At 42.4% G+C, this 23,825-nt stretch overlaps 1 protein-coding gene across 4 annotated transcripts in view; it reads right to left on the reverse strand.

Moving 5' to 3' along the window:
- KMT5B (lysine methyltransferase 5B) overlaps positions 1–23,825 on the reverse strand; it is a 55,002-nt gene that overhangs the window by 9,762 nt on the left and 21,415 nt on the right. For all 4 annotated transcript variants that reach the window (XM_045775945.2, XM_045775941.2, XM_045775942.2 and 1 more), the window contains 8 exons: positions 18,976–19,123; positions 14,621–14,689; positions 10,147–10,312; positions 9,653–9,762; positions 8,100–8,266; positions 7,789–7,808; positions 7,570–7,706; positions 1,245–1,441 (listed from right to left, as the gene is read on the reverse strand). In XM_045775945.2, the coding sequence (XP_045631901.1) occupies positions 1,245–1,441; positions 7,570–7,706; positions 7,789–7,808; positions 8,100–8,266; positions 9,653–9,762; positions 10,147–10,312; positions 14,621–14,689; positions 18,976–19,123 (1,014 nt within the window). The remainder of the gene's footprint in view (positions 1–1,244; positions 1,442–7,569; positions 7,707–7,788; positions 7,809–8,099; positions 8,267–9,652; positions 9,763–10,146; positions 10,313–14,620; positions 14,690–18,975; positions 19,124–23,825) is intronic.

Below are 23,825 nucleotides of genomic sequence, written 5' to 3' on the forward strand. Positions count from 1 at the left end.
GTCAACAGTGAATGGCGGGCTAACTGCGCTCTTTCTGTTCACTTGGGACATGAGAGACTGGACTAGAACACAGTGCTGCTCGTCCGCTACGGGGTTACACCTGGCCTCGGACCCTCCAGCAGCAGGTGGACGCAGGAATTCACGGCAGTGACATTCACCATCACATCATGGGAGAGGCCTTTCCTTCTCTCCAGGGTTTTCTGCAGGGGAGGGGTGCACCGCGCTGGGCTGCAAACGTCTGAAGACAGGGAGAGAAGCCTCAAACCACCCACTTCAGAAGGCACAGAGGCGCTACCGAGTACCTACGGCCACCTGGTGTGCCGAAACTGGCGTCCCTAGGGATCACCGAGTCAAAACTTGTAAACTTTAGTCCTGTCAGAAACAAGTCAGACTAGAGAGCCTACAGCTGTAGTGGCAATGAGAGGAAACCGGTGTTACCCAGAGGAGACCGGCAGCCATGAGCATGGTCCCGGGACTTCAAAGCTCCACCAACATGACGCGTTTCCTTTTGCCCGGCTAGGCTTGCTTCGCTTTTTCCTCTTTATTCTCCATTCTCTCTGTTTCCAGTTTCCATACGGTCTTGCCCCCACGCACAACTGGTATCTTAATGCTGGCTTCTTCTTTTCACCTCTCTTGCTGCTTTCAGTGGAGGCTAACGCACCACGTCATAGTGCAGCGACCTTCGAGATGCCCCTCTATCACGATTCTGAGTCTGGTAACTGGTGGTTTGCAAAACGGGCTCAGTTCAGTTTGAAAAGGGCAAGCAAGCAGTAAAAAGGTGGGAGCCTTGAGGCCAGAGCTATGAACTGCCCAGGTTGGCATCATGCGTGCTAACGGACTGGCTCGGCGCAGGGACACGTATGTGCCTTGACGTCTCTACCCAGTCCTACTGCCATCGCGACAGTCAAACTAACACCTTGAAAATGTTTCTCTCAAACATAGGACGACCCTGGAACACATGATGAAGAACGTAATATCCAGTTACCAGGAATTCAAGAAAAGCAGACAGTTCAGTCTAGAGTAGAGGACTGAATCTGGAGGCGGGATACAGACTGCTTTTGTGCTCAGATCGTTTCTAGAACCTTCCGGTGCTGCTGAAGCACGTGAGTCCCAGAGCTTCTCTCAATATTTAAAAGATCAAAACTACTGAAGTGAAGCACACTTTAGCAAGATAATTGTGTGAATACTTAAAAATATAATAATAAAAAAAAGAAGATAGATGCTTATCGATCTCCCTTACTTACTTGCATTGTTTTTTTCCTGAGTGGTATCTGCATCAGTGTTAGAGCTGACAGATTGACTGTCTGAGTTTTTGCTGCTGTCACCTAACTTTTTAAGCCTATTTAAGCGTTTATCTGTTTCTCTGAGTCCGTATTTGCTATTGATAACAGGAGCAGGTGCAGGCAGTCCCACTCTGGATTTAAAAGCACCGGTTCCCCGTCTGAAAGAGAAAACAGCACAGGTTAAACAGACAGTGTGCTCACTGCAAGGTCAGCTGCTGAGGGCTCATGGCCACCTCAAGTCAACATATGTGACGCACGGCTGAGGCCCCGATCATCACCGGGAATCTGCCGGGTCTAGGACTCGCAGAAGAATTAAAAATGCATATAAAATTAACCCTCTAGACTCTAAATAACAAATTTCTATTATCAACTGATTATTAACTGCCCATGAGAAATTCCTAGACCTTGCAGAAGTCCACGTGTCGATGGAAATAACTGATTTTTCGATTTCAAAGCTGGTTAGTCAATAGTTAGGGCTACACCATAGCTTCAATAACCCACCTGTTTAATTATATTCCAGCTCTGCTCTATGCAAGTTAACTCTACAATACTGAATATTAAGAATTAAAGAATTAAAAAAAGAAACCAGAGAATTTCCATAAATCAATTCATTACTTAGAACACAATGTTAGATACAAACAAATCTTAACTAAAACTCTGTATAAGGCAGCTACACTGTATCCGTGAAAATCTGACTTCTAGAACAATAAAAACTGTTTAATTTATTCCAAGTTATTGAGATACACATGAATGAACTAATTAACACAATGTTACTTAATAAAAGGCATTAAAAGACTTGCTTTCACCACAGGACAAGAATGATTTGTAGCCTACTCTAATAATATATATATATATATATATATATATATATATATTTTAAGGATTTTATTTATTTATTTGACAGAGAAAGACACAGCGAGAGAGGGAACACAAGCAGGGGGAGTGGGAGAGGGTGAAGCAGGCTTCCTGCTGAGCAGGGAGCCCTATGTGGGGCTCGATCCCAGGACCCTGGGATCATGACCTGAGCTGAAGGCAGACGCTTAATGACTGTGCCACCCAGGCGCCCCTAATAATTTATATTTTTATGTAAGTGCTTCTGAAGTGAAGGTGCTCGTTAAGAGCCTCTCATCGAACTTAATCTAGTTTTGCAGACATTAACTTTATTCAGTGAGTACTGGTAAATTTCTCAGCTCAATTCGAGAAAGTTAATGAGGTTAAAAAAAAAGGCACTACATATTACAATGAAAAAAATGGGAAATCTCTGGCCAAAACTGCCTTCACTGACTTGCCTTTTTGTCCTCAGCTTGTTAATGAAAAGCCATTTAACAACGGCTTCTGAACACACAGCACAACTGTGGGCGCCCTCCAGTCTGGGAGCAGTACTGGCCTCAGTAAGAGCCCGTGTGAGTCCCCCCTTTCACGATGTGGATGAAGACAAAATAACTTCTCCCCCAAATAATCAGAGTGCTCCACTTTTAGCTAAGGGACAACAAAACTTTCAATTTCCTTTCCTACCATCTTACCTCTTAAAGCTGGGGGCCATACACCTAAACCTATTGCCAAAACCATCTCTGGTAAGTTGAGTGAGCATTCTTGCTTTCTTCACCTTTCCAGAACGGATTTGGAATTCCATTTTTATTAATGTTTCTGCAAAAATCACAACAAACGGGGTGCCTGGGTAGCTCAGTCGGCTAAGTGTCTGCCTTCAGCTCAGGTCATGATCCCGGGTCCTGGGATCGAGTCCCACATCTCCCTCCTCCCGCCCCTCCCCTTGCTTGTGCGTGTGCATGCTCGCTCTTGCTCTCTCAAATAAATAAATAAAATCTTTAAAAATCTTAAAAAAAAAATCATAGCAAACTTATTGTATGGCTTCCTCAGTTCTGGTCTTGGAAAGTGTGTCAGAAATCATAGTAAAATGTCCAGGTAATCGTTACCCAGACAGGCAAGCAGTTGCACTCCACTCCACACTAAAACGTGTGCAGAAAGAAAATGCAGAAATGTCAAAGGTGATTTTATCTCATAGGGATTAGAGAGTAATACAGTATTTTCAGATATTCCATGTCTTTCCCCCATAACCTGTAACATTTCTGGTTCATTTCAGAAAAATGGGCTACACTTAAATTATGCTTACATACAAATGATCATGGTGGAATTATTTTTTTCTGGAAATTAGAGGTTTTTTTTTTTTTTTTTTTTGTAAGTAAAACTCTGTAATTGTTCATCTGCTTCTCTACTTCCCTGATTTTTTCTTTCTAACTTATGCAAGTAAGAAGTGCTCCAGCTTGCTGCAACAAGCAAAACAATCCTCGATCTAAACCCCTAAAGCCAAAGTCGCTGGTCAGCCAGCCTGCACCCCCAGAGCCCCGAGGTACCTGCCAGTGTGTCATCCTCCGCTCCCCTGCACGGTCTCCAAACTGATCTACGCTGTTGGTTCTTTTTAAGCAAACAAAACCAAAAACGAAACCAACATATATGGTAATACTCAGCAATCAGCTTTATCATTATGCAATGGACAAATAAATCTAAACTGAACATAGGTTTTGAAAATTGTACTTTTTGCACTGAATAAACATTCCATGATGTATTCAATCATTCCTCATTGGTGGTTAGTGAAACTTGCAGGGATTTTTATTTTTGTTTTTGTTTGCCACCACGAACACTGCTGTTACGTGGCTCTTGAAACCAAATCCTTACTAACGATGCCCCAGGAGAGATTCTTCCATATGAGACTGACTACCAGGTAAAAGGGTGCACTTATTTTGAACTACTGCCAGACAATTCATGGCCCTACTAAGAGCATATGCATGCCCGTTTCTCCACATCCTCACCAGCACGGAGGGTGTAACTCTTACATTTTGCCAATTTGATAGTGACAACGAATACCTGACTACTGTTTTAACTGCCTTGTCTGTGGCCATGATTTTCTGTGTGGCATCCTCCTTACCGTTCTCTTCTGGAATCTGTCTTTTCCTTATGAGCTTCTAGGAGCTTTCTGTTATTCAGATTATTAACCCTTTGCCACATGCGTACTGTTTTCCCTTTGGTTCATCAGTGGTCTTTGATTTTACTTTTGACCTTTCAAACATTTTCATATTCACTGTTTTTTTTTTTTTTTTTTTACCTTACTTCTTTCAGAACACCTCTACTACCCCAAGGTTAGAGAGATATTCTCCTAATTTTTTCTAACAATTTTGCATTGTACTTAAAAATTTTAATCTTTAGGGGTGCCTGGGTGGCACAGTGGTTAAGCGTCTGCCTTCGGCTCAGGGCGTGATCCCGGTTATGGGATCGAGCCCCACACATCAGGCTCCTCCGCTATAAGCCTGCTTCTTCCTCTCCCGCTCCCCCTGCTTGTGTTCCCTCTCTCGCTGGCTGTCTCTATCTCTGTCAAATAAATAAATAAAATCTTTAAAAAAAAAATTTAATCTTTAACCTATCTTGAACTTAGCTTGGTTTTCTTCCAGACGCACAACAAATGATACTAACATCATTCGTTAGAGAAATCATCATTTCCCCATATGTGATATCAGATCTCACACACACTCGCCTCTGTTTCAGGCCTCTGTTCGTGTCCTTTTATCCGTTTGTCCATTTCTGGGCCAACAGCATTAAGTGTCGATCACAATCGTTTCCTAGTTACTTTTGGTATCTGTTAACGCAAATCTCCTCTAATTATACCTTAGAAGTTTGTCTTGGCTATCATCAGACATATTTCCATAGAAACTTCACAATAATCTAATCCTTCATTAGACTTTATTCCTCACATTTTCTACAGTAAAATCCACAGCACTTACTTATGAACACATTACATTCACAACAGTGATTGTCAGGATGGTTACAGCCAGAAACGTGCATCAAACGCAACCTGAACGTTTCACCCGTGATCTCAGTGCCTTTGTAAACCTTCCGCTCACCCGTTTCCTCACGGGGCCACCTCTTCTCATCCTGCAGCCCCTGGCAGAGCGCATGTGTGCATGTCCCCGTCACTGTGCTGCTCTCACAGCTGGCATTGTGCTAGTATTGTTTACCCGGCACGTACTAGACCTGACATAAGTCAACTACTCAGTTAATAGCTGGTGAATAACTGAATGAGTCCCTCTGACTAGTCTTACTTTCTTAGGCGCTCCTAAGAATTTCAAGAATATCTGCAATCAACCTTTAAATCAAAGTGCTCAAATAGTCTGAAAAGAGCCACGGCTACTGTCTGGAGTAAGCCTTTCCATTCAAAGTGGATCTGCCGTGGGTCTGCTTATTGCTCACTCTAACCCTGTGGAGGAGGAGGCAGGATCACCGACGTCCGACCAGTGAGAAACTGAGGCTCCCAGAGAACGAACCTGCCTCCTTGAGGAACGGGGTGATATGCGCAATTCCAGACTAGTAAAAGAGCTGTTTCGGGCTTGGTTCGGAATCCCGAGTATGTGGTTACATTGCTCAGGACAGCCTCTGAAAGCTTATACAGCATGTTGTTTGCTCCATTCGTTCGTCCGTTCGTCCATTCATTCATTCCATGACCAAATACTTATCAAGAACCTACTAGTGCCAGGCACTGTTCTGGATGCTGGGGATATAGTAGTAAGTGAGAAGGATAAGAAATCCCTGCCTCCATGGAGCTTACACTCTAACGGGCGAATAACAAGAAACCACAAAATAACCTGATAGCTAACATGTGAGTATTAACTGTGCACTGTTCTATGTGCTTCACAGGAAATAACCAATTTAATCCTCACAGTGACCCTGTGAGATCGCTTCTAGTGTTATCTCCACTCTATCGATGGGTAATTAAGGCACAGAAAGCAGCTAAGGTGCCCAAGATCACGTAGCTAACGAAGTGCTGTCACGGGCTTTAAACTCAGGCAGGTTCCAGATCTTACGCACTTACGTGCTACACTACGTAGTCCCTAGAAAATGATTTTGAAGCATTATTCAAGTATAATTAAACTACTTGATGGATTAAACGTCTTTTTGTGGGCTGGTCTAAGATTTAACCAACATTCAAATCGTTTTTTATGTAGAAAATGATAAATTTTTTACATCACCCTCCCCCAAAAAAGGGGAGCGGGGGCAAAGGCTGAGTAGCACCAGAAGAGGTTTCCGCCAGTCCTTACGGCAAGGACGCTGGTGATGCGAGAGAACGGCTGGGGCAGTACCACGACTCCATGTTTCTGCTCCCTCATGACATAAGGCGATACTTCCAGCTACCTGGAAAGAAGGGAAGTGGGGCCTCTGGGGCATTCGCTCTCTCCCCCCAGGCTGGCTGGCTGCAGGCTGGGTGTTTTCAGAGGGAGAAGTAGCACTACCGGACAACCCCGCTCGTATTTGCAAAAGCAGTACGAAGTGGGCAGAATAAGGGCTCTGAAGATCGGCTGCCTGGGGTTTGGACACTTCCATTTCTGTCCTTGCAACATGGACTTATCAATGGTACTGTCTCTCACAGGACGGTCATGAAGACTGAATGAGTCAGGGTTAGTAAAGCACCCAAAACAGTACAAGGTAAGAAAAACAGACTCAACAAATCCAGGTTTGCTCCGCCGTGTGGCCTATGCCAATGTGCATGCCTTGTATCAGACGCCTTCCCACGGCACTAGCAAGACAAGCTGGTGAAGCCACCTTTGGGAGCTCTTCTATGCAGAAACCAGTGCAATGAGTGAGTGGGAACCAAGAGTCCCGCTAAATCCAACCTGGGGGATTTCTACAAGGACTCCAGAATCTTGATGGGTCACAAGAGGTTCTTATTAAGGAAGAGACAGGACTTAGGAATTACGAAAAGTATGACATCAATACATAAAAATTCCCGTGGTGAGCATAGCAAAATGTACAGAGGCCGAATCACTAAGCTGGACACCTGAAACTAATGTATTGTGGTGTGTCAACTACACTTGAATAAAAAAATTAAAACAAAACAAACATAAAAATTCCAGAAGCCACAGCTTGGTAATACACAAGACAACTTCAGGGTTTTTAGTGATTATCAGTGGTGAACGTCACTTGCCATTTTTTGGGTAACCCCACTCTGGCACTGTGTGTGTGTGTGTGTGTGTAACATGTGTATTATTTCCCATTCTCTCTTTAGGCACACTGGTATTCTGACCGACTCTGAAGCAGCAGCAGCTGGTAATAAGGTTTTAAAGGCTGAGGCATCAAGGTCCCTAAAGAGCTCTGCATCTTTGGCTGTTCACGCACGCTGTGCCGGGTGCGAGGCTACGGAGCACGGAAGACCACCCCTGAGTGCCAACGAGGAGGAAGTGACGTTAGCTCGTGCCCACAACCACCTTACTCGATACTCTACCTTTCGCAAGTGTAACACTCGCAGAACTCATTATTTTCTCCAAAAAACCCGTCTCCGTAGTAACAAGAAATCTCTTCTCCAGGCTCAATGTCTCTCAGGGCCTTCACACACGCCGTATCTCGACCAGTTGACACAAACTGAAATACAATCGACTCATTCAGAAACTCATACCTGAGGCAGAAAATAAAACACTTGAAATAAAAAAAGGTCTCTGCTTACCTTGCAGTTAGGTCTGCAATCTGAAAAATGTCCAAAAGATAAAGTCAATTAACTGTAGATAAGATCTGAAACACGAACAATTACAGAAATCGGAAATAAGCTTTCCATATAATTTTACAATCTCTGATAGAAGGTTAAGGTCTCGAGTTCAACTACAGGATCATTTATTCAATAAGCCGGTGGGGAAAAACAGAGAAGTCCCGTTTCCAACCTCCTCTGAAGGGAGACGAGGTTTTACGCAGTGTGACAAGGCCACGCTAAGTCTTAGCAGTCCTGCCCGCACTCGCGCCCGCCCGAGAAGCACAGCTTACCATGGTTTATAAAGGCGGCGGGGCCAAGCCAGAGCTGAGCACAGTTTTTCCTTGTGGAATACATGACACTGAAGTCGTTTTCTCCGTGTCTAAGTAGCATGTTCTCCTCAATTTCTGAAAGTTCGGCAATACAACCCACCAGTAATTCTATTTTGTCATTTCGTTTCCTATTTAAAATATGTCATGTTAAAAATTACTAGTAATTATAAATAACAAGGCTTCTTTTAATAAAATAAGCCTGTCCAATCAATACCAGGAACCGAGAAAGCCTAGCTGTGTGTCTGTCAGCTGAGCCCCTGGGACCTCCGCCTGGCCACGTCCTCGCCTCCCTGGAGCCCACGGCCTCACGCCACGGCTGCCTGCGCAGCTGCCTCATCGCTCCGGGAGACCGGAAGGCGCTCGGGCCGGAAGCTGCGCTACCTGCGTCTCTGAATCCCCTGCAGCACGCAGTGTCGTGTCTTGCAGGCAGGAAGGACTCAAATACCCGCTGCCCTGAATTCGACTTGACAGGGGACAAAGGCAACAGACACGAGCAGGAGGAAAAGGTCGTGGGCCCAGGAGTGGGAAGCCGCCCTCTAGAGCAGCACCACTTTTAGTCACGTACTTTAACCCGATATACCCCCAGTCCTATTCCAGCAGGTCATCGGTAGGAGAAATCTTACTGAGGACTACAGTTTAACGTAACGTAACATCTGGCCCGTACACCACACTGACAGCACTTCTCAGTTCACACTGAGCCACAGTGGCTGGTGCCCCCTGCACTGGACAGCGCAGCTCCAGACGACAAGACCTCGAAGCTCCACATCCACCGACAACACAGGGAGCCGGGGGAGCAGGCTCGGTACGTCCCCAGGTACACTCGCACGCACACACCTGTCCCAGGGGCCTGGGTGGGCTGCGCTTTGGCCATTCCATTTTCAGGTACCTGATCTTAACATTTTTGCTATAAAAAATACTGAAGGTATTGAGGGTAGCTTATAAGAGGGGCAGCATGTTCCTTCTTCTGGGAGATAAGATAGGAACAGGCCTCAGAGGAAAAATAATCCAGTTCTCTCTCTTATGAAAGGCTTTCATCCCTCCCACCTGGGCTCAACTTCACTACCCTTATTTAAAAGGGCGCACAGATGTCTGTGTATATATTTAGGCAGGCAGTGCAGTAGAAATTTCCACCTGTGAAATTCCTAGGATCGTTGAGACTTCACACCCCACCTTCCTCTAGGCCAGGAGAAGACGGACTCTCGAAGCCAGGTTCTCCAGCCCTGGAGCCCACAGGCTTTCAGCAGCCTCGTCACCGAGCCGCACTCAGACTCAGTGAAAGGAAGACAAGAAGCCGATGGCTTAGGGACAGGATCTGGTTCAACTTGGATTTCTAATTTCACTGTCCTGACCCAGGTCACTGGGCCAAGGCACTGGCATGGCACCGCTTCTTTAGGGTGAGCTCTGGCTTCACTCCTTCCCACAACTTTCTCAGCCCTTCCATAGTTACTTAAGAGAGAACTTTAATTAAAGTTACCCTACGGGTTTATACGGGTTTACACTAGTGTAATAGTTACCACTCTTTTGTCGCAACTATTTTGGCTCCATTTTGTTCAGATGAGTATCTATTACAAGGCAATATCTCAAATCCACTGTCAGTTGCAAACATTCGCAAGTAGATAAATACCTAAAGCAAAACAAAAAAAAGATATTAACTCTGTATTGTTTATTGTTAGACTTGCTCAGAAATATAAAAGGAAGCCATCACCAACAATGTAAAACATTTAAGATCGTTAAGTAACAAACTGTTGTTATTTTAAAATATCACGTATTTGAGTACCTAGAGGCTTGGCCAAGTTCCTCTAAAAGTTCACAGTAAATTTCACCTCCAGATGACAAAGTTTTCTCTTTGCAGAGTCACACAAATGATCTCATGTATTATTACTACCTCACCCTCATCGGCTCTACGCAGAACTGATTTAAAGTTTCAGTGTTCACGAAAATTTAAGCTTTAGTTTCCTCTACTCTTCCCCAAACAGAAAAAAAGTAGTAATCTTATCAATAAACCTACATGTTCCTTGAATAATTTCTCCTGCATTTTGTTCTTGTTGAGAAAATAATGCCGTGCCCATTCGCCTGAAGTCAAACATTTGAAGGCCTTCTCCAAGTGTTCATCTTTCTTAAAACGTTCAATGACCTCCTTCAGTTCTTCTTGCCTTCCCTTAATAGGCCGAAATCTGGACAAAATCAAAACATTCACTTTAGTTATCTATCGTCCCTGGGCCACTGTTTTGAGTTCCTGAGATAAGAGATGACCTAAAAACAGCCAGACTTAACAAAAGACAATAATCAATAATCCTGATAATTACTGCTCCAGTAATAGTGATCACCAAGAACCAGAACTTCCCTTTCTTCAAACTGTATTTTGATACTTTTATTTTACTGTTACCTCCTTTAACTGAGAAATGACCAGACGACTCAAACGAAAGCTGATTCAGGCTCCCACCAGCCATCTACTTCGGCTGGTACAAAAGATCTACAATAGAGTGTTTCTAATTGAGAGTTAGAATGACAAGATTTTTTTTAAAACATGCAGAACCAAGCCAGAAGAGTGCAAGGCAATGAGCTTCAGAGGGATGAAGCAAACAAATCATGCCATAAACAGCATTCTCCAAGTGCAGTTAGAAAAATCCCAAACCAACCAGTATCCCAAGAGGGCCCCAAATACCCCTTGATGTTCTAACAGCCATGTCAAATTAATCTTTGATAACCGCATTCAAAGAGCGAAGAGTTTTGCAAAAAGCACAACTCTAGCGGTGAGACTGCTAAACTGGTGATTTCAAAGGAAAAACTGTCGGGGCAGAATATAATAAAACCAGCCATGCCTTCAGAATACTACACTGCTAGGCACAGATGAACACACGATGCAACTGTGGTCCAATAAAGACTTCAGTTTGCAAAGCCCCTTATTCTAAAGCTGTGTTCTCAGTAAAATGTGACTATGTTTAAAGGTACTTGGACCTTAATTTTAAAATTTCCTCTCACGTCAATTTCTTTTGGTTTATTTTCCCAAAGAAAGTTCTTTTGTTTTGTTTTTGTAACGTCCAACAAGAAAAAAGGAGCTAGACTGCTATTCACATAAACTGTTAAGAAGAAACTATTAGTGGCTGAGGAGAAAATATACTTGAACTACCCATCTTATTCCAGTAATTAAAACTGCACACCTTGCAAACCCTGAACACACTAACATGGAAATAAGATCGGGCACAAACTCCAGCAGAAGCAGCATCCAAGCAGGATTTTTTCCAGGTAAGCTCTCACAAAGACCTTCATCACACTGCAGTGAGATGTCAAGCCATAGGATCTCACCAAGGATTCTTTTTTAGGTGCTGTGTACGCAGGTGGTGTGGAGAAATATACGAGAGAAGACACGACCACTGCTCTTGAATGGAAAACCCCTTAGAGACTAAGAGACGCATACAGCATCCAACGGTGAGCAAGGCATGGCTATACTAATGCAAGTTAACAGGGTACAAACTACACACTACAGCACTTTAAAGTATGGAAACTGTAACTACGGTGTAAGGTCTGTTTGGGAATGGGTTCTGGAGCTGACAGTGATGTGAGCAATGAGGAAAGTGGTGATTTCAGCTTTCCAAAGAAAAAGCAGAATACTACCATAGGCAGGAGAGAATCAAAAGGCGGCAGGCAAAGTGAGGGGAAGTCGAAGCAGAGAATCTTAATGAGGGTGGATTCAAAGAGTTGAACAGGGCCTGGGAGTCAGCTTGGCCAGCAACACTGAGGGAAAGTACTAGAAGAAGGAAGAGGGAAGACATGAGCCCCTGAGCAGGGGGAATGCTGTTTACCAGACAGGACCCCTAAAGGACCTCCGCTCTAGAAATGCAACCTGACACCGCTGGGAACTAACCAGCCACAGCCTCAAGTGTCAGGAAGCTTCTCACAACTGGCAAGCAGAACTATGAGAAAGACTTCAGGCACACCCTGGAGAGCTCATATGAATAAATGGACAATGTCCTATATTATTTTCCATTTCAATCAATTAGCATACCAGCCCTCACAGGCAGGTGAGCGCAAGACCTTTGAACAACTCAGAAGGTCTTTAGGCTGTCAGAATACGGTGTCAGAGAACCACCACGATAATGATCTAAAAAATCACCCGCAGCATTGTGGAAGCACCCATACTTCCACACAGACACAATATTCACCTACCTACTTGTAGCCACCACGAGTGAGTTTGTCAAGAGTGGGTTTCTTAGAAAACCTAAACCCTCCTTGCCGCAACGCTCCACTATGAAGTTCCCTGCACAGGAAGGACAGACGAGACACCCCAGCAGCTGTCGGCGGAGGCACGCCTCTTTGAGCAAGACAAAATATGAAATGGCAGGAAACAGATGACCCATGTTTTGTGGAGTAAACAGAAAAGCAACGGTTCACTTAGAGCGAACACGAGGCACCATCTAGGATGTTAAGTGGCGGGGCTACAAAGCACAGAAAGAGCCGGGCCATCTCTTAACATTTCACGTGGAACTGAGCGACGGTGACGTTCTATTTCAACATAACCGCACGGCTCGACGCATTAGGAAGCAAGCCAAAGTCAGGGCTAAATTCACCTAAAGCTCTTCAGAACGTGTCAGAAAAAGGCGCTGCAGACCCGGAATGCACGCCGCCTCTTCCTGACAGGCTCTGTGCGCCCTCCACGTCCGGAAACATGTTCCTCCCTCTCTGAAAACGCCTGCCAGCTCTCCTCAGCTTTGCTTATTACTCTTTGTTCATGATGCCAAACAATTTATATGCTAAAACCAACACAAAATAATCAAGCGGCGATTCGGTAATCGTCTGCCTTCGGTGTCTCCCGTGCTGACTCCGCCTCTGCTCCCTGACTTCTATTGCTTCGAACGCAAACAAAAGCCCCGAAACTGTCCCTTGCTACTATTCGCTGGCAAGAACCTCCATTTCACTTAAGATACACTTTACTGTCAAAACTTACTGAGTTGGCTGCTAGAGGCGTGAAATGATAGGGAGGCAAAGGAGGAAGACATGGTTCTGGGTGCAGACAGGAAGGGGACGCGCCAGTTGTTTTCGATAATCCTACAGAAGTGCATCGAAATCACCTGGCTGCCAGTTCAAGTCAAATCCCATTACAACAGATACCGCGGGGGATAAAATTACCTAATAACAGAAGATTGTTACAACTAATGCGGCCAGAGCAAAAGACACTGAAGACCCCAGAAAAAAGTGTTTTCTATTACTGAGGAGAAAAATACCCTTCGTCCTCTTCTAAACCACAATCATTCTAAACCTACCACGCAAACTGTACAACGCTATCTTCACACCACAGGTCTTAAAGCTAGAAGAATATTTAGGTTATGTGAAAAACACTCTTGTTCCCTAAATGAGGAAAACAAGGCCTAATGAGGGCTGTTAATGGAGGACTATTATTACTCAGGCCTTGTGCCCAGTCCTACTGTCACACATAGACTCTGAGGGCCCCCTGGTGTTTCATGATCAGAATAGGATTTGACTTGCGTTCGCCACTGAGCACAGCACAGAGCCCAGCCAGAGACAGCGAAAGGGGCGGACACAAAAAGAACACTTTTGAATTTAGTATCTGGGGGGTGGCCAGTGGCGTGGCAGGGGAGGCAAGAGACAGGTATTTGGCATTTCCAAATCAGTACGTCCCTCTTCCCTCTCTTAATACAAACTTTACAACTTTAAATAAACCAAACATTTTTCTCTTCCCACACCTCTGATCAATGGCTGGCATAAGAAATACAAAAATATGTCACTTAAATCATTTATTATTAAAAAGGGCAGAAAGAAACATGAATTCACACTCCCACACACCTGTTCCCCACTCTTTCCAGAGACTGACTTCCCAGGTTTTCTTGCTATTTGGTTTTTCTGTTTCCAAACCCAAGTGACCACTGGGGCAATGAAGGGAAGCTGCAGATTTGTGTTAGTTGTACTACTGTGCCCTTCCATTAGCATGTACACCCAAGAGCTGACTGGAGGGAGGGGAAAGAGGAGGGGGACAGAGAAAAGGGAGCAAGGGAAGGAGAGAGGAAGAGAGAGAAAACGCTCAAATATTTAAGATATAAAATAAGAAGACCGTGAGGCAACATTGTGAACACATTTCCCCCTTTGAAGAAAGTTCAGCTGCACACGGACAGTTCGTAGATGCTGAGGAATCATGCTAGAACCACAGCTCTTCATTCCGTCTGGACCTGAAAGGAAACGACCACCAGAGACGTACCTGGCTGAGGCCTGAATCAGTGCTCAGCTAATCCAGGGAGTGACTCCTGATCTTTTGATGAACGCTTTCTCTTAAAATTACCCTGTTATGGAGTACAAGTGGTTTTTTAAATAAAGCTATTACTAAGATCAAACTATTTTAAAAGGTTTGCAAAATGTTCTAAAAATCGTGTTTATGCTGACACCTCCAATTACTTAACACAAAAGAACATCATAAAGACTCAAACAGGTTAGCTGGTATCTTATTATTGTCTGTAATGCACTCTACCTACCTCACAGGGTTGTTGTGAGGAAAACTGTCAGATTTTGAAAAATGCCTTGAGCTCCTCGAAGGAAAGGCGCTATATAAATGCAAAAACAAACAACAACAATAAAAACTATTTGTATAAGTTGTATTTATAACTTCTAAACAGACTTACAATACTAGTTGTCCCACAGTACTTAAAACGTTGTGACACTTAAGAGCTTTGTGAAGCCGGGGGCAGACTCAGTACGTTACAAAGGCCAAGATGCTGAAACTCTCCTTCCCATATGACATCCTTTATCCCTTGATCACATTAAGTTAGAAGGCCTCAAAATGTCATGTTTTCTAATCAAGCACTTGATTTTAAAGTGACATTTAAAGTGATTTATAAGTTCACGCCCCATACTGGATATGAAAAATCAAATATACAAATATGCAAAATTAAAATTAGATGGTTACAGAAGGATGAGACAGGCCGAAGTATAATTTGGATTAGAAAAAGAGAGAAAAGTTCCAAAAATCCTGTGAGGACTCTTCCCATTTCTTCATCATGTTATTTTCTGCTCAGCATCCCACATTCCCCCAGGAGATGGAAACCTCCAGGTCACGCAGCCTACAACAAGGGGCGTTATGGAAGGCATCCACCCCTGCTTTACACTGTCACTGCTCCGCGTGCTTTTTAAAAAATTAGAGACGTTAAAAAACAAACAGAGACATGACTAGTAACTCTGTTCTCTGGTTAAAAGGAAGAATTTCATTTTCATAATTGACAGGAGTCAACTAAATCTAAATATTTCCCAATAAATTGAAATTACTACTTTGTTTGTACCATTTCTACAGAGTCATGCTCTCCAGAGTCAACTCTGACTTACTTGTTCGTAAACGTAGGGATTTATCAAGATGAAAACAAGCATTCATAACAGAGCCAGCTAGAGAAATTCTTAAATTGTTAAGTATCTACTGTATCTGAACATGGTTTCTGATGGCACACTGAAAGAAGTAGAGGGAGGGAAAGGGCATAAAACAGAGAAACTGAAAAAGGACAATCAAATTACAGATGTACAAGCATGGGAACGAGGAGATCACTCCTACAAGTGACAGACAGCTTGGACGGTGAGGACCCAAGCTCCAAGCACGTCGTTCATTAGAAAGAGAAGTCCATACACTTAATAATTTAAGAAACAGTCAAAATTATTCTAATGCAGCACTACTGATTTTCCTCATTTCCTATAAAACGGTATCTTTAGAATGGCGTAAGTCAACATTCTGATAAATTCTTGCTCCAAAGGTGAAGAATTAGAAGACACCGAGTAAGCCCACTCCACTAAGATTAAATGAACACGTATGCCTTTCACTAAGACTGACAAGCTTCATTAATAAAACTTCTGTGTACTCCCCAAACGGCAGCTTACAAAAGAGTCTGTTAAAAGACCTCTGAAATGGGAACGCCTGGGTAGTTCAGTCGGTTAAGTGTCGGACTTTTGGTTTTGATTCAGGTCGTGATCTCAGAGTTGTGGGATCGAGCCCCATGTCAGGCTCCATGCTCAGTGGGGAGAAGTCTACTTGAGGACTCTCTCTTTTCTCCCCCTCTGCCCCCCCGCCCACCCCGCAGGCACGTGCTCTGTCTCAAAGAAATAAATAAATCTTAAAAAAAAAAAAAAGACCTTTGAAATGAACAGCTCTAGTGAAAGGCAGACAGCGCCGGGAGTCACAGCAGCATTGCCTGCTCAGCCACACGGGCCTGAGGTGGTCTAGATAGGGCAGAGCACAACCACCTACACCACCAACGGCTACTCGAAGAATTCTTGGATTAGAATTACATGCGGTACTGGAAAATACGAATACACGTTTTCTTCTGGATGTTTAATGTGGTTTAACCAATTTTTGATCCCGCATTTTAATTTAGGGGTACCTGGATACCGTAATGTCTTCAATTTTAATATTTGTGGACAACCCTAAAGTTTACATCTTAGGACTGCATGTTTTTATTTACTTTTTAAAAGATTTTATTTATCTACTTTAGAGAGAGAGAGAGAGACAGCGCAAGAGCAGGTGTGTGCGAGGGCAGGGGAGGCAGGGAGAGAGGGAGAGAATCTCAAGCAGACTCCGTGCTGAGCACGGAAACCGAAGCCGGGCTTGATCCCAGGACCCTGAGATCACAACCTGAGCCGAAGCCAAGAGTCGGACACTCAAATGACTATGCCACCTGGGTGCCCCAGGCTGCCCGTTTTTAAATGAGCCTAGAAAACTACCGATAACGAACTTTTTATCTACTTATTGCATCACAACAAAGCTCAGTAGGCCATATGGCCTAGGACCTTGCTATTCCAAGTATAGTTGGCAGTTTCTTAGAAATGGAGCATCTCAGGCCCCAGCCCACAGCTACTGAATCAGAACCTGCATCTGAACAAGCCTCCCCAAGTGACTCACATGTAAACTAATTATGGGAAGCAGTTGTCAAGGAGGACTTTTATTTAAAAATATGAGTTCTATCCTACTGCAGAAGCCACTAACAGGTAACCGCTCATCTTTTGGAACAAAGAATAGCTAGGGGAGAGGAGACTGAATACACAAGAATTCTTTCCTAAACGACTGAGTATTTTGTTGTAATTCTGATGCAATTCTTTCTAAGATGGTTTACATGCTTCCATATTTCAGTATACAAGACATAATGAATATGACCTCTTTGTTCTCTTTCTTGATGACTCTGGGTCATAATTATGGGCCTTTGCAGTAATACCCTGAATATCTCTAAGACTGTTAAGTGAAAGTGAGTCACGTTTCTTAAATATTATCAGGACCTTCTAGGAGAACAGGCCCTGGCCTCACTGGGAAAGAAGGGAAATGGACTTAAAAATACTGCAAACCAGAGTTTAATTGGATACTAGGGCATCCAGTCCTGCTGACTTTCCAGACAACAGCCATCCACCTGCCTACTCAGAAAATTTAGGTATCTGCCCCTCTAATGGCAGGGAGCTATTTATAAGTTCTCAAGTCCACTCCAACTTGTCACTTCACTTACAAGGAAAGATCTATGATGACAGGAAATCACATGAAAATACCAAAGGCTCAGGGCGCCTAGGTGGCTCAGTCGGTTAAAGAGCTGCCTTCGGTTCAAGTCATGATCCCGGGGTCCTGAGATTGAGCCCCATGTCAATCATGATCCCGGGGTCCTGAGATTGAGCAGGGAGCCTGCCTCCCCCTCTACCTCTCACCCTACTCATTCCCCCTCTCTCTAATAAAATCTTTAAAAAAAAGAAAGAGAGAGAGAAAGAAAGAAAAAACGAACGAACAAGAAAGAAAGAAAGAAAGAAGAAATATGTAAGGCTCATTTTTATCTGAATTATTTCTTTCTCGATTTAGAATATAATTAATAAATCATATAGTCTCTTGTTTTAAATTCTCGCAAGGGACTGAATTAAAAGCGGTAAAAATGGCACAAGATTTCCTCTAATCACCTTTACTCACCAATTCCTCCCTCCCCCCACTATCACCTGGTGATCAAGTCCCTCTAGGGCTGTGCTACTGGCCCTGGAGCTACAAACCCGAGCGCAAGTGTGAGGAAGGTGGGAGGGATCAGGGCCCTAGAAGTGGCTCTACATTCTCAATCCCTGCTGTTACACTCTTTCACCAGCCTTGAAAACCCTTTGGCACTCAAGTTAAGAGGTAAAGAAAAGTTGTGAAATTCCAGCTTAGCGTCCGGTAGCAATTATGAAATTATCTAATCGCCTTTTTTGGGGGAAAGATGATGTTTAAGAGAATATGAATTTAAAAATTTAAAGGATGATAGATTCCAAAATCAATGTAATACTATTTTAAACAGATGGCACGTGATACTCAGGCTCAATAAAGCACTTACACATCTCTTTTCTTATCTGTGTACTGAACAGAAGCACGTCTTTACAAATATTCACTCTTACTTACAACGATTAGTTGAATCTCAAAGATTAAATATGATCGCAAAATTCTCTCTATATATTTGTAATTATTTAAAAGAAAAAATTCTATAATAAAATCATGAAAAAAAACCCCTGATGTAACCTACTTTGAACAGGAAAAAAAAACATACATTTTCAAGGTTTCACAAGATTTTTCTTTCAGCTAAGATAATTATCATTAACATTTAAAATAGAAAATGAGATGCTCCTCCAGCTTTATATTTTAATAGAAACAGCCTGAGATAAAATAAGAATACAGAATTAAAGCTGACAAGACCCTTGGAAGATTCTGCTGCTTTTCTTGGCTCATATATAGAAAATCTTCTACAGCAAAGACCTTTCCTTTAATGTCATTTTAAATTCTGACTAAAAGTAAACTTAGCATCTCTTTTCTTAAATTCAACACCATCATCTGCTCCACTTCAGGATAAAGACTTACAATTACCTAGTATTCATTTTGTGTGTTTGAAAACCTAAATAGGGATCAAGAACCAAACTGGTCGCCAGGTCATCATTCTCACAGAGCTCCTTGGCAGACATTCCAGAAGATGGTACATATCGACTCTGTCCTTCAAATCCCGAATTACCATTACCTACGAAAAGAAGAAGAAAGAAAAGTAACTCAAATTGAAAACTACTTAAATTTATCTGTAAAACCTTTAGCTTCACTGCCCTCTCAAGCTAGTAATTAAGAACTGAAATTACTTGTTTCAATCTGTTTAATTAAGAGCTGAGTACCTTTTGCATAAACAGAAAAACAAACATAGTAAATTACAGAGAGTATTTTGGTTAGTAGATGATATTATCAGGTTTCCCAAGAACAGGGTCTGACTATGTGAGAGGATTTGGGGCTCAAATGCCTTACTGGCCCCTTCGAGGACGATGAGAAGCAGGGGATGAGTGGATGTTCATTACCACAGCGAGAGAGCATCAAGGGCCGGTACAGATGGGAGGGAGGGGCAAGGAAACACGAAGAGCACAAGAAACGCTCCGCGGTAAGTGCCAGAAGGGTGGATCTCAAGGACCAAAAGGAGCCCCAAGGAGATCACTTCACCTTCCTGCTTTTGGGCAGGTGGATGAGAACTATCCCCACTTCACTGGTAACCGGTTAAGAAACTCGATTAAGAGTTAGGCAGCAGAAGCGAGGAAAGAAGTAGAGGGAATGACAGGCTGATATCTAACCTGTTTGAAACAGATTTTGAACGAATGGATAAAAACAGGGAAGTGCCGGAGATACCTAACTGAAGTAAGTGGGTTTGGTGGTGGAAGAAACACAGTGCGCAGAGTGGACAGGAAGGCCACACTCGTCTGGGTGAAGTTTCACCAGTGCTGACTGAAGTCTGCCACGTAGGTCAGCGACAGTCTTTTCAGCCATGTAATTATGCTAACAGTATAACTTTAAACCTCTTGCAATTAAAGTGTGGAACAATGAAAGACACAGTGAGAGGTAACCTTCTTTTCTACACTCTTTCAAAAAACAAATTAAACACTAAACATGTAAGTCCCAATCAAAAGGTAGGTATATGTTCTGCAATCAAACTGTTGGCATGTAGGTATGTAAAAGCTATCCAAGTTGGTATATATTCTATTCTCTTCATTGAAATGTAATTCACATACCATAGGATTCACCCATTTAAAGCGTACAGTTTAATGGTTTTTAAGGTATTCACAGAACTGTGTAGCCATCACCACAACCAATTCTGGAACGTTTTCATCACCCCCAAAACAAACCCCATACCCATGAGCAGTCACTATTGATTCTCCCTTCCCCCAGCCCCTGGCAACCACCAATCTACTATCTCTATGGATTTGCCTGGCCTGAAAATTTCGTATCGATGTAAGAAATCAGGGGCGCCTGGGTGGCGCAGTTGTTGGGCGTCTGCCTTCGGCTCAGGGCGTGATCCCGGCGTTGTGGGATCGAGCCCCACGTCAGGCTCCTCCGCTAGGAGCCTGCTTCTTCCTCTCCCGCTCCCCCTGCTTGTGTTCCCTCTCTCGCCGGCTGTCTCTATCTCTGTCAAATAAATAAATAAAATCTTTAAAAAAAAAAAAAAAGAAATCATACAATATGAGGTTTTTTGTGATTGGCTTCTTTCACTTAGCATAATGTTTTCAGGGTGAACCCATGTGGTACCATACAGCAGTACTTTATTCCTTATTACGGCCAAATATCCCTTTGTGCGGACAGATCACATTTTGTTAGTTCATCAGTTGATGGACACTGGGCTGTTCTCAGTTTTGGGCTATTATGAACAATGTTTCTATGAACATTCATGTTAAAGTGTCTGTGTATACCTACGTTTTTCATTCTCTTAGGCACATACCTAGGAGTGGAAGAGCTAGGTCATATGGTAACTCTAGGTTTAACTTCCTGAGAAACTGCCAGACTGTTTTCCAAAGTGGCTGCGCCATTTTACATTCCCACCAGCAGTGTATGATTGCTTCTAAATTCTCCACAGCACCACCAACATCTGCTACTATCTGTCCTTTTAGTTTGACACATTCTAGCGGTTGTGAAGTGGTATCTTGTGCTTTTGATTTGCATTTCCCAGATGACTAATGATTTCAAGCATCTTTTCACGTACTGGCCATTTGTGTATCTTTGGAGAAATGTCTATTCAGATTCCCTTGCTCATTTTTAATTGGAGTTTGTCTTTTACTGCTGACTTGTAAGAGTTCTTTGCATATTCTAAATACCAGTCCTTTATCAGATATGTGATTTGAAAATGTTTTTTCTTCTTCTGTGAGTTGTCTTTTCATGTTCTTGATGTTATCCCTTAAAGCACAAAAGTCTGTAACTTTAATGAATTTCAATTTATCTTTTATTTTTCCTCTTGTTCCTTGTGCTTTTAGTGTCCTAAGAAACCACTGCCTAAGTCATAAAAATTTATGCTTATGTTCTCTAGGAATTTTATACTTAAGGTCTTTGATCCATTTTGAGTTAATTTCTCACACATAGTGTGAGGTTGGGTCCAACTTCATCCTTTTGCATGTGGATATCCATTTCTCACAGCATCATTTATTGAAAGACTATTCTTTCCCCAATTAATTTTCTTGGCATGCTTGTCAAAAAACCAATTGACTGTGAACATGAAGGTTTATTTCTAGACTCTCGATTCTATTCCATGGATATATGTCTAGCCACATGCCAATGTCACACTGCAGTTTTGTAGTAAGTTTTGAAAATGAGAAGTGCAGGTGTGCCATCTTTGTTCTTTTTTCAAGACTGTTTTGGCTATTCTGGGTCCCCTGAATTTCCATAAGAATTTTAGGATTGGCTTGCCAATTTCTCTGCAAAGAAGCCAATTGAAATTTTGATAGGGACTATGTTCAATCTGTAGATCATTTGTGGAGTACTGCCATAGTAACAACATTAAGTCTTCTAATCAGTGAACATGGGATGTCTTTCCATTTATTTAGGTCTTTTTAAATTTCTTTCAACAATGACTTGTACTTTTCAGAGTGTAAGTTTTATACTTTTATTGTTGGCATACTGCTCTATCCTGTTGAACTCATTTATCAGTTCCAATAGTTTTTAAGTGGATTCCTTAGAATTTTTTATATACACAATTATGTCATCTGCAAACAGATTATTTTACTTCTTCCTTTCCAATCTGGATGCCTTTTAATTTTCTTGCCTAACTACTGTGGTTAGAACCTCTAGCACAAGGCTGAATAGAAGTGGTAAGAACAGATATTCTTGTCTTGTCCCCGATCTTAGGGGAAAAGCATTTAATCTTGCACCATTAAATAGGATATCAGCTGTGGGTTTTTATAGACGTCCTTTACAGGCTGAAGAATTTCCTTCTATTCTTGGTTTGTCAGGTCTTTTTACCCTACAAGGGTGCTGAATTCTGGTAAATGCTTTTTCTGCATCTACTGAAATGATCATATGGTTTTTGTCCTTCATGTTATCGACGTGGTGGTAGGACATTAGTTTCCAGGTATTAAGCCAACTTTGCATTCCTGGGATAAATCCCACTTGCTTATGCTATAGAACCCTTCCTATTTCTTGCTGGATTTGTTCTGAAGGTATTTTAGTGAGGATTTTGCATCCATATTTATTAGAGATATTGGTCCATAGTTTTTGGGGTATTTTTTCTTGTGATATCTTTGGTTTTGGTGGCAGAATAACAGTGGTCTCATTGAATAAGGAAGTGCTGCTCCCTTCTTTTTTTTTTTGGAACAGTGTGTGAAGAATTGGTGTTAATTCTTCTTTAAGTATCAGCCAGTATTCACCAACAAAGCCATCCAGGCCTGAGATTTTCTTAGTAGTGTTTTTTAAAAATTACTGATTCAGCCTCTTTACTTGCTACAGGTTTATTCAGATTCTCTATTTCTTCTTGAATCAGTTTTGGTATTTGTTGCTTTCTAGGAATTTGTTCGTTTAAGTTATCTAATGTGCTGGTATCCAGGTGTTCCGAATATTGAGTTGTAACTTTTTTTACTTCTGTAAGGCAGTAGTAATATCCCCTCTTTCATTCTTGAGTCTTCTCTTTTTCTTGGTTAGTCTTGGGTAAAGGTTTTGCCAATTTTGTTGATCGTTTTCTTTTTTTCAAAGACTCAACTTTTAGCTTTGCTGATTTTCTGTTGTCCTTCTCTATCTTGTAAATTTCCACTCTATATAATTTCCTTCCTTCTGCTTGCTTTGTGTTTAGTTTGCTCTGCTTTTTCTGGTGTTTTAAGGTAAGAAGTCAGGTTACCAATGAAGAGTTATCTTTCTTTCTTAATACAGATGTTCACAACTATAAATCTCCTCTGGGCATCGCTTTAGTTCCATCCTGTAAGTTACAGTATGTTGTATCCTCATTTTCAATCATCTTGAAGTACTTTCTCATTTCTCTTTGGATTTCCTCTTTAACTCATTGGTCATTTAGGAGTGTGTTGTTTAATTTCCACATATTTGTGATTTTCTCAAATTTCTGTTATTCATTTCTAATTTTACTCCAGTGTAATCAGAGAACATACATGGTATGAATCCAATCCTTTAACATTTATTGAGGCTTGTTGCATGGCCTAGCCTACGGTCTACCCCGAAGAATGTTCCACGTGCACCTAAGAAGAACGTGCACTGTTGCGCTGGGTGGTGCATTATACGGTGTCTGTCAGGAAGAACTAGTTTAGGGGACTGTTGAAGTCTTTCTTCTCTGTTGATCTTTTGCCTAGTTGTTCATTACTGAAGTCTCCATACTACTGCTGAACTCTCTATTTCTCCCTGCAGTTTTGTCCGTTTCTGCGTCACATACTTTGCGGCTCTGCTGTTCGGTGAAGTCACGTAGTTACTGCGGATGGAGCACA

The sequence above is a fragment of the Ursus americanus genome, chromosome 24 (assembly GCF_024610735.1).
Source record: "Ursus americanus isolate L20-20 chromosome 24, mUrsAme1.1.p, whole genome shotgun sequence".
Classification (NCBI taxonomy): Eukaryota; Metazoa; Chordata; class Mammalia; order Carnivora; family Ursidae; genus Ursus; species Ursus americanus.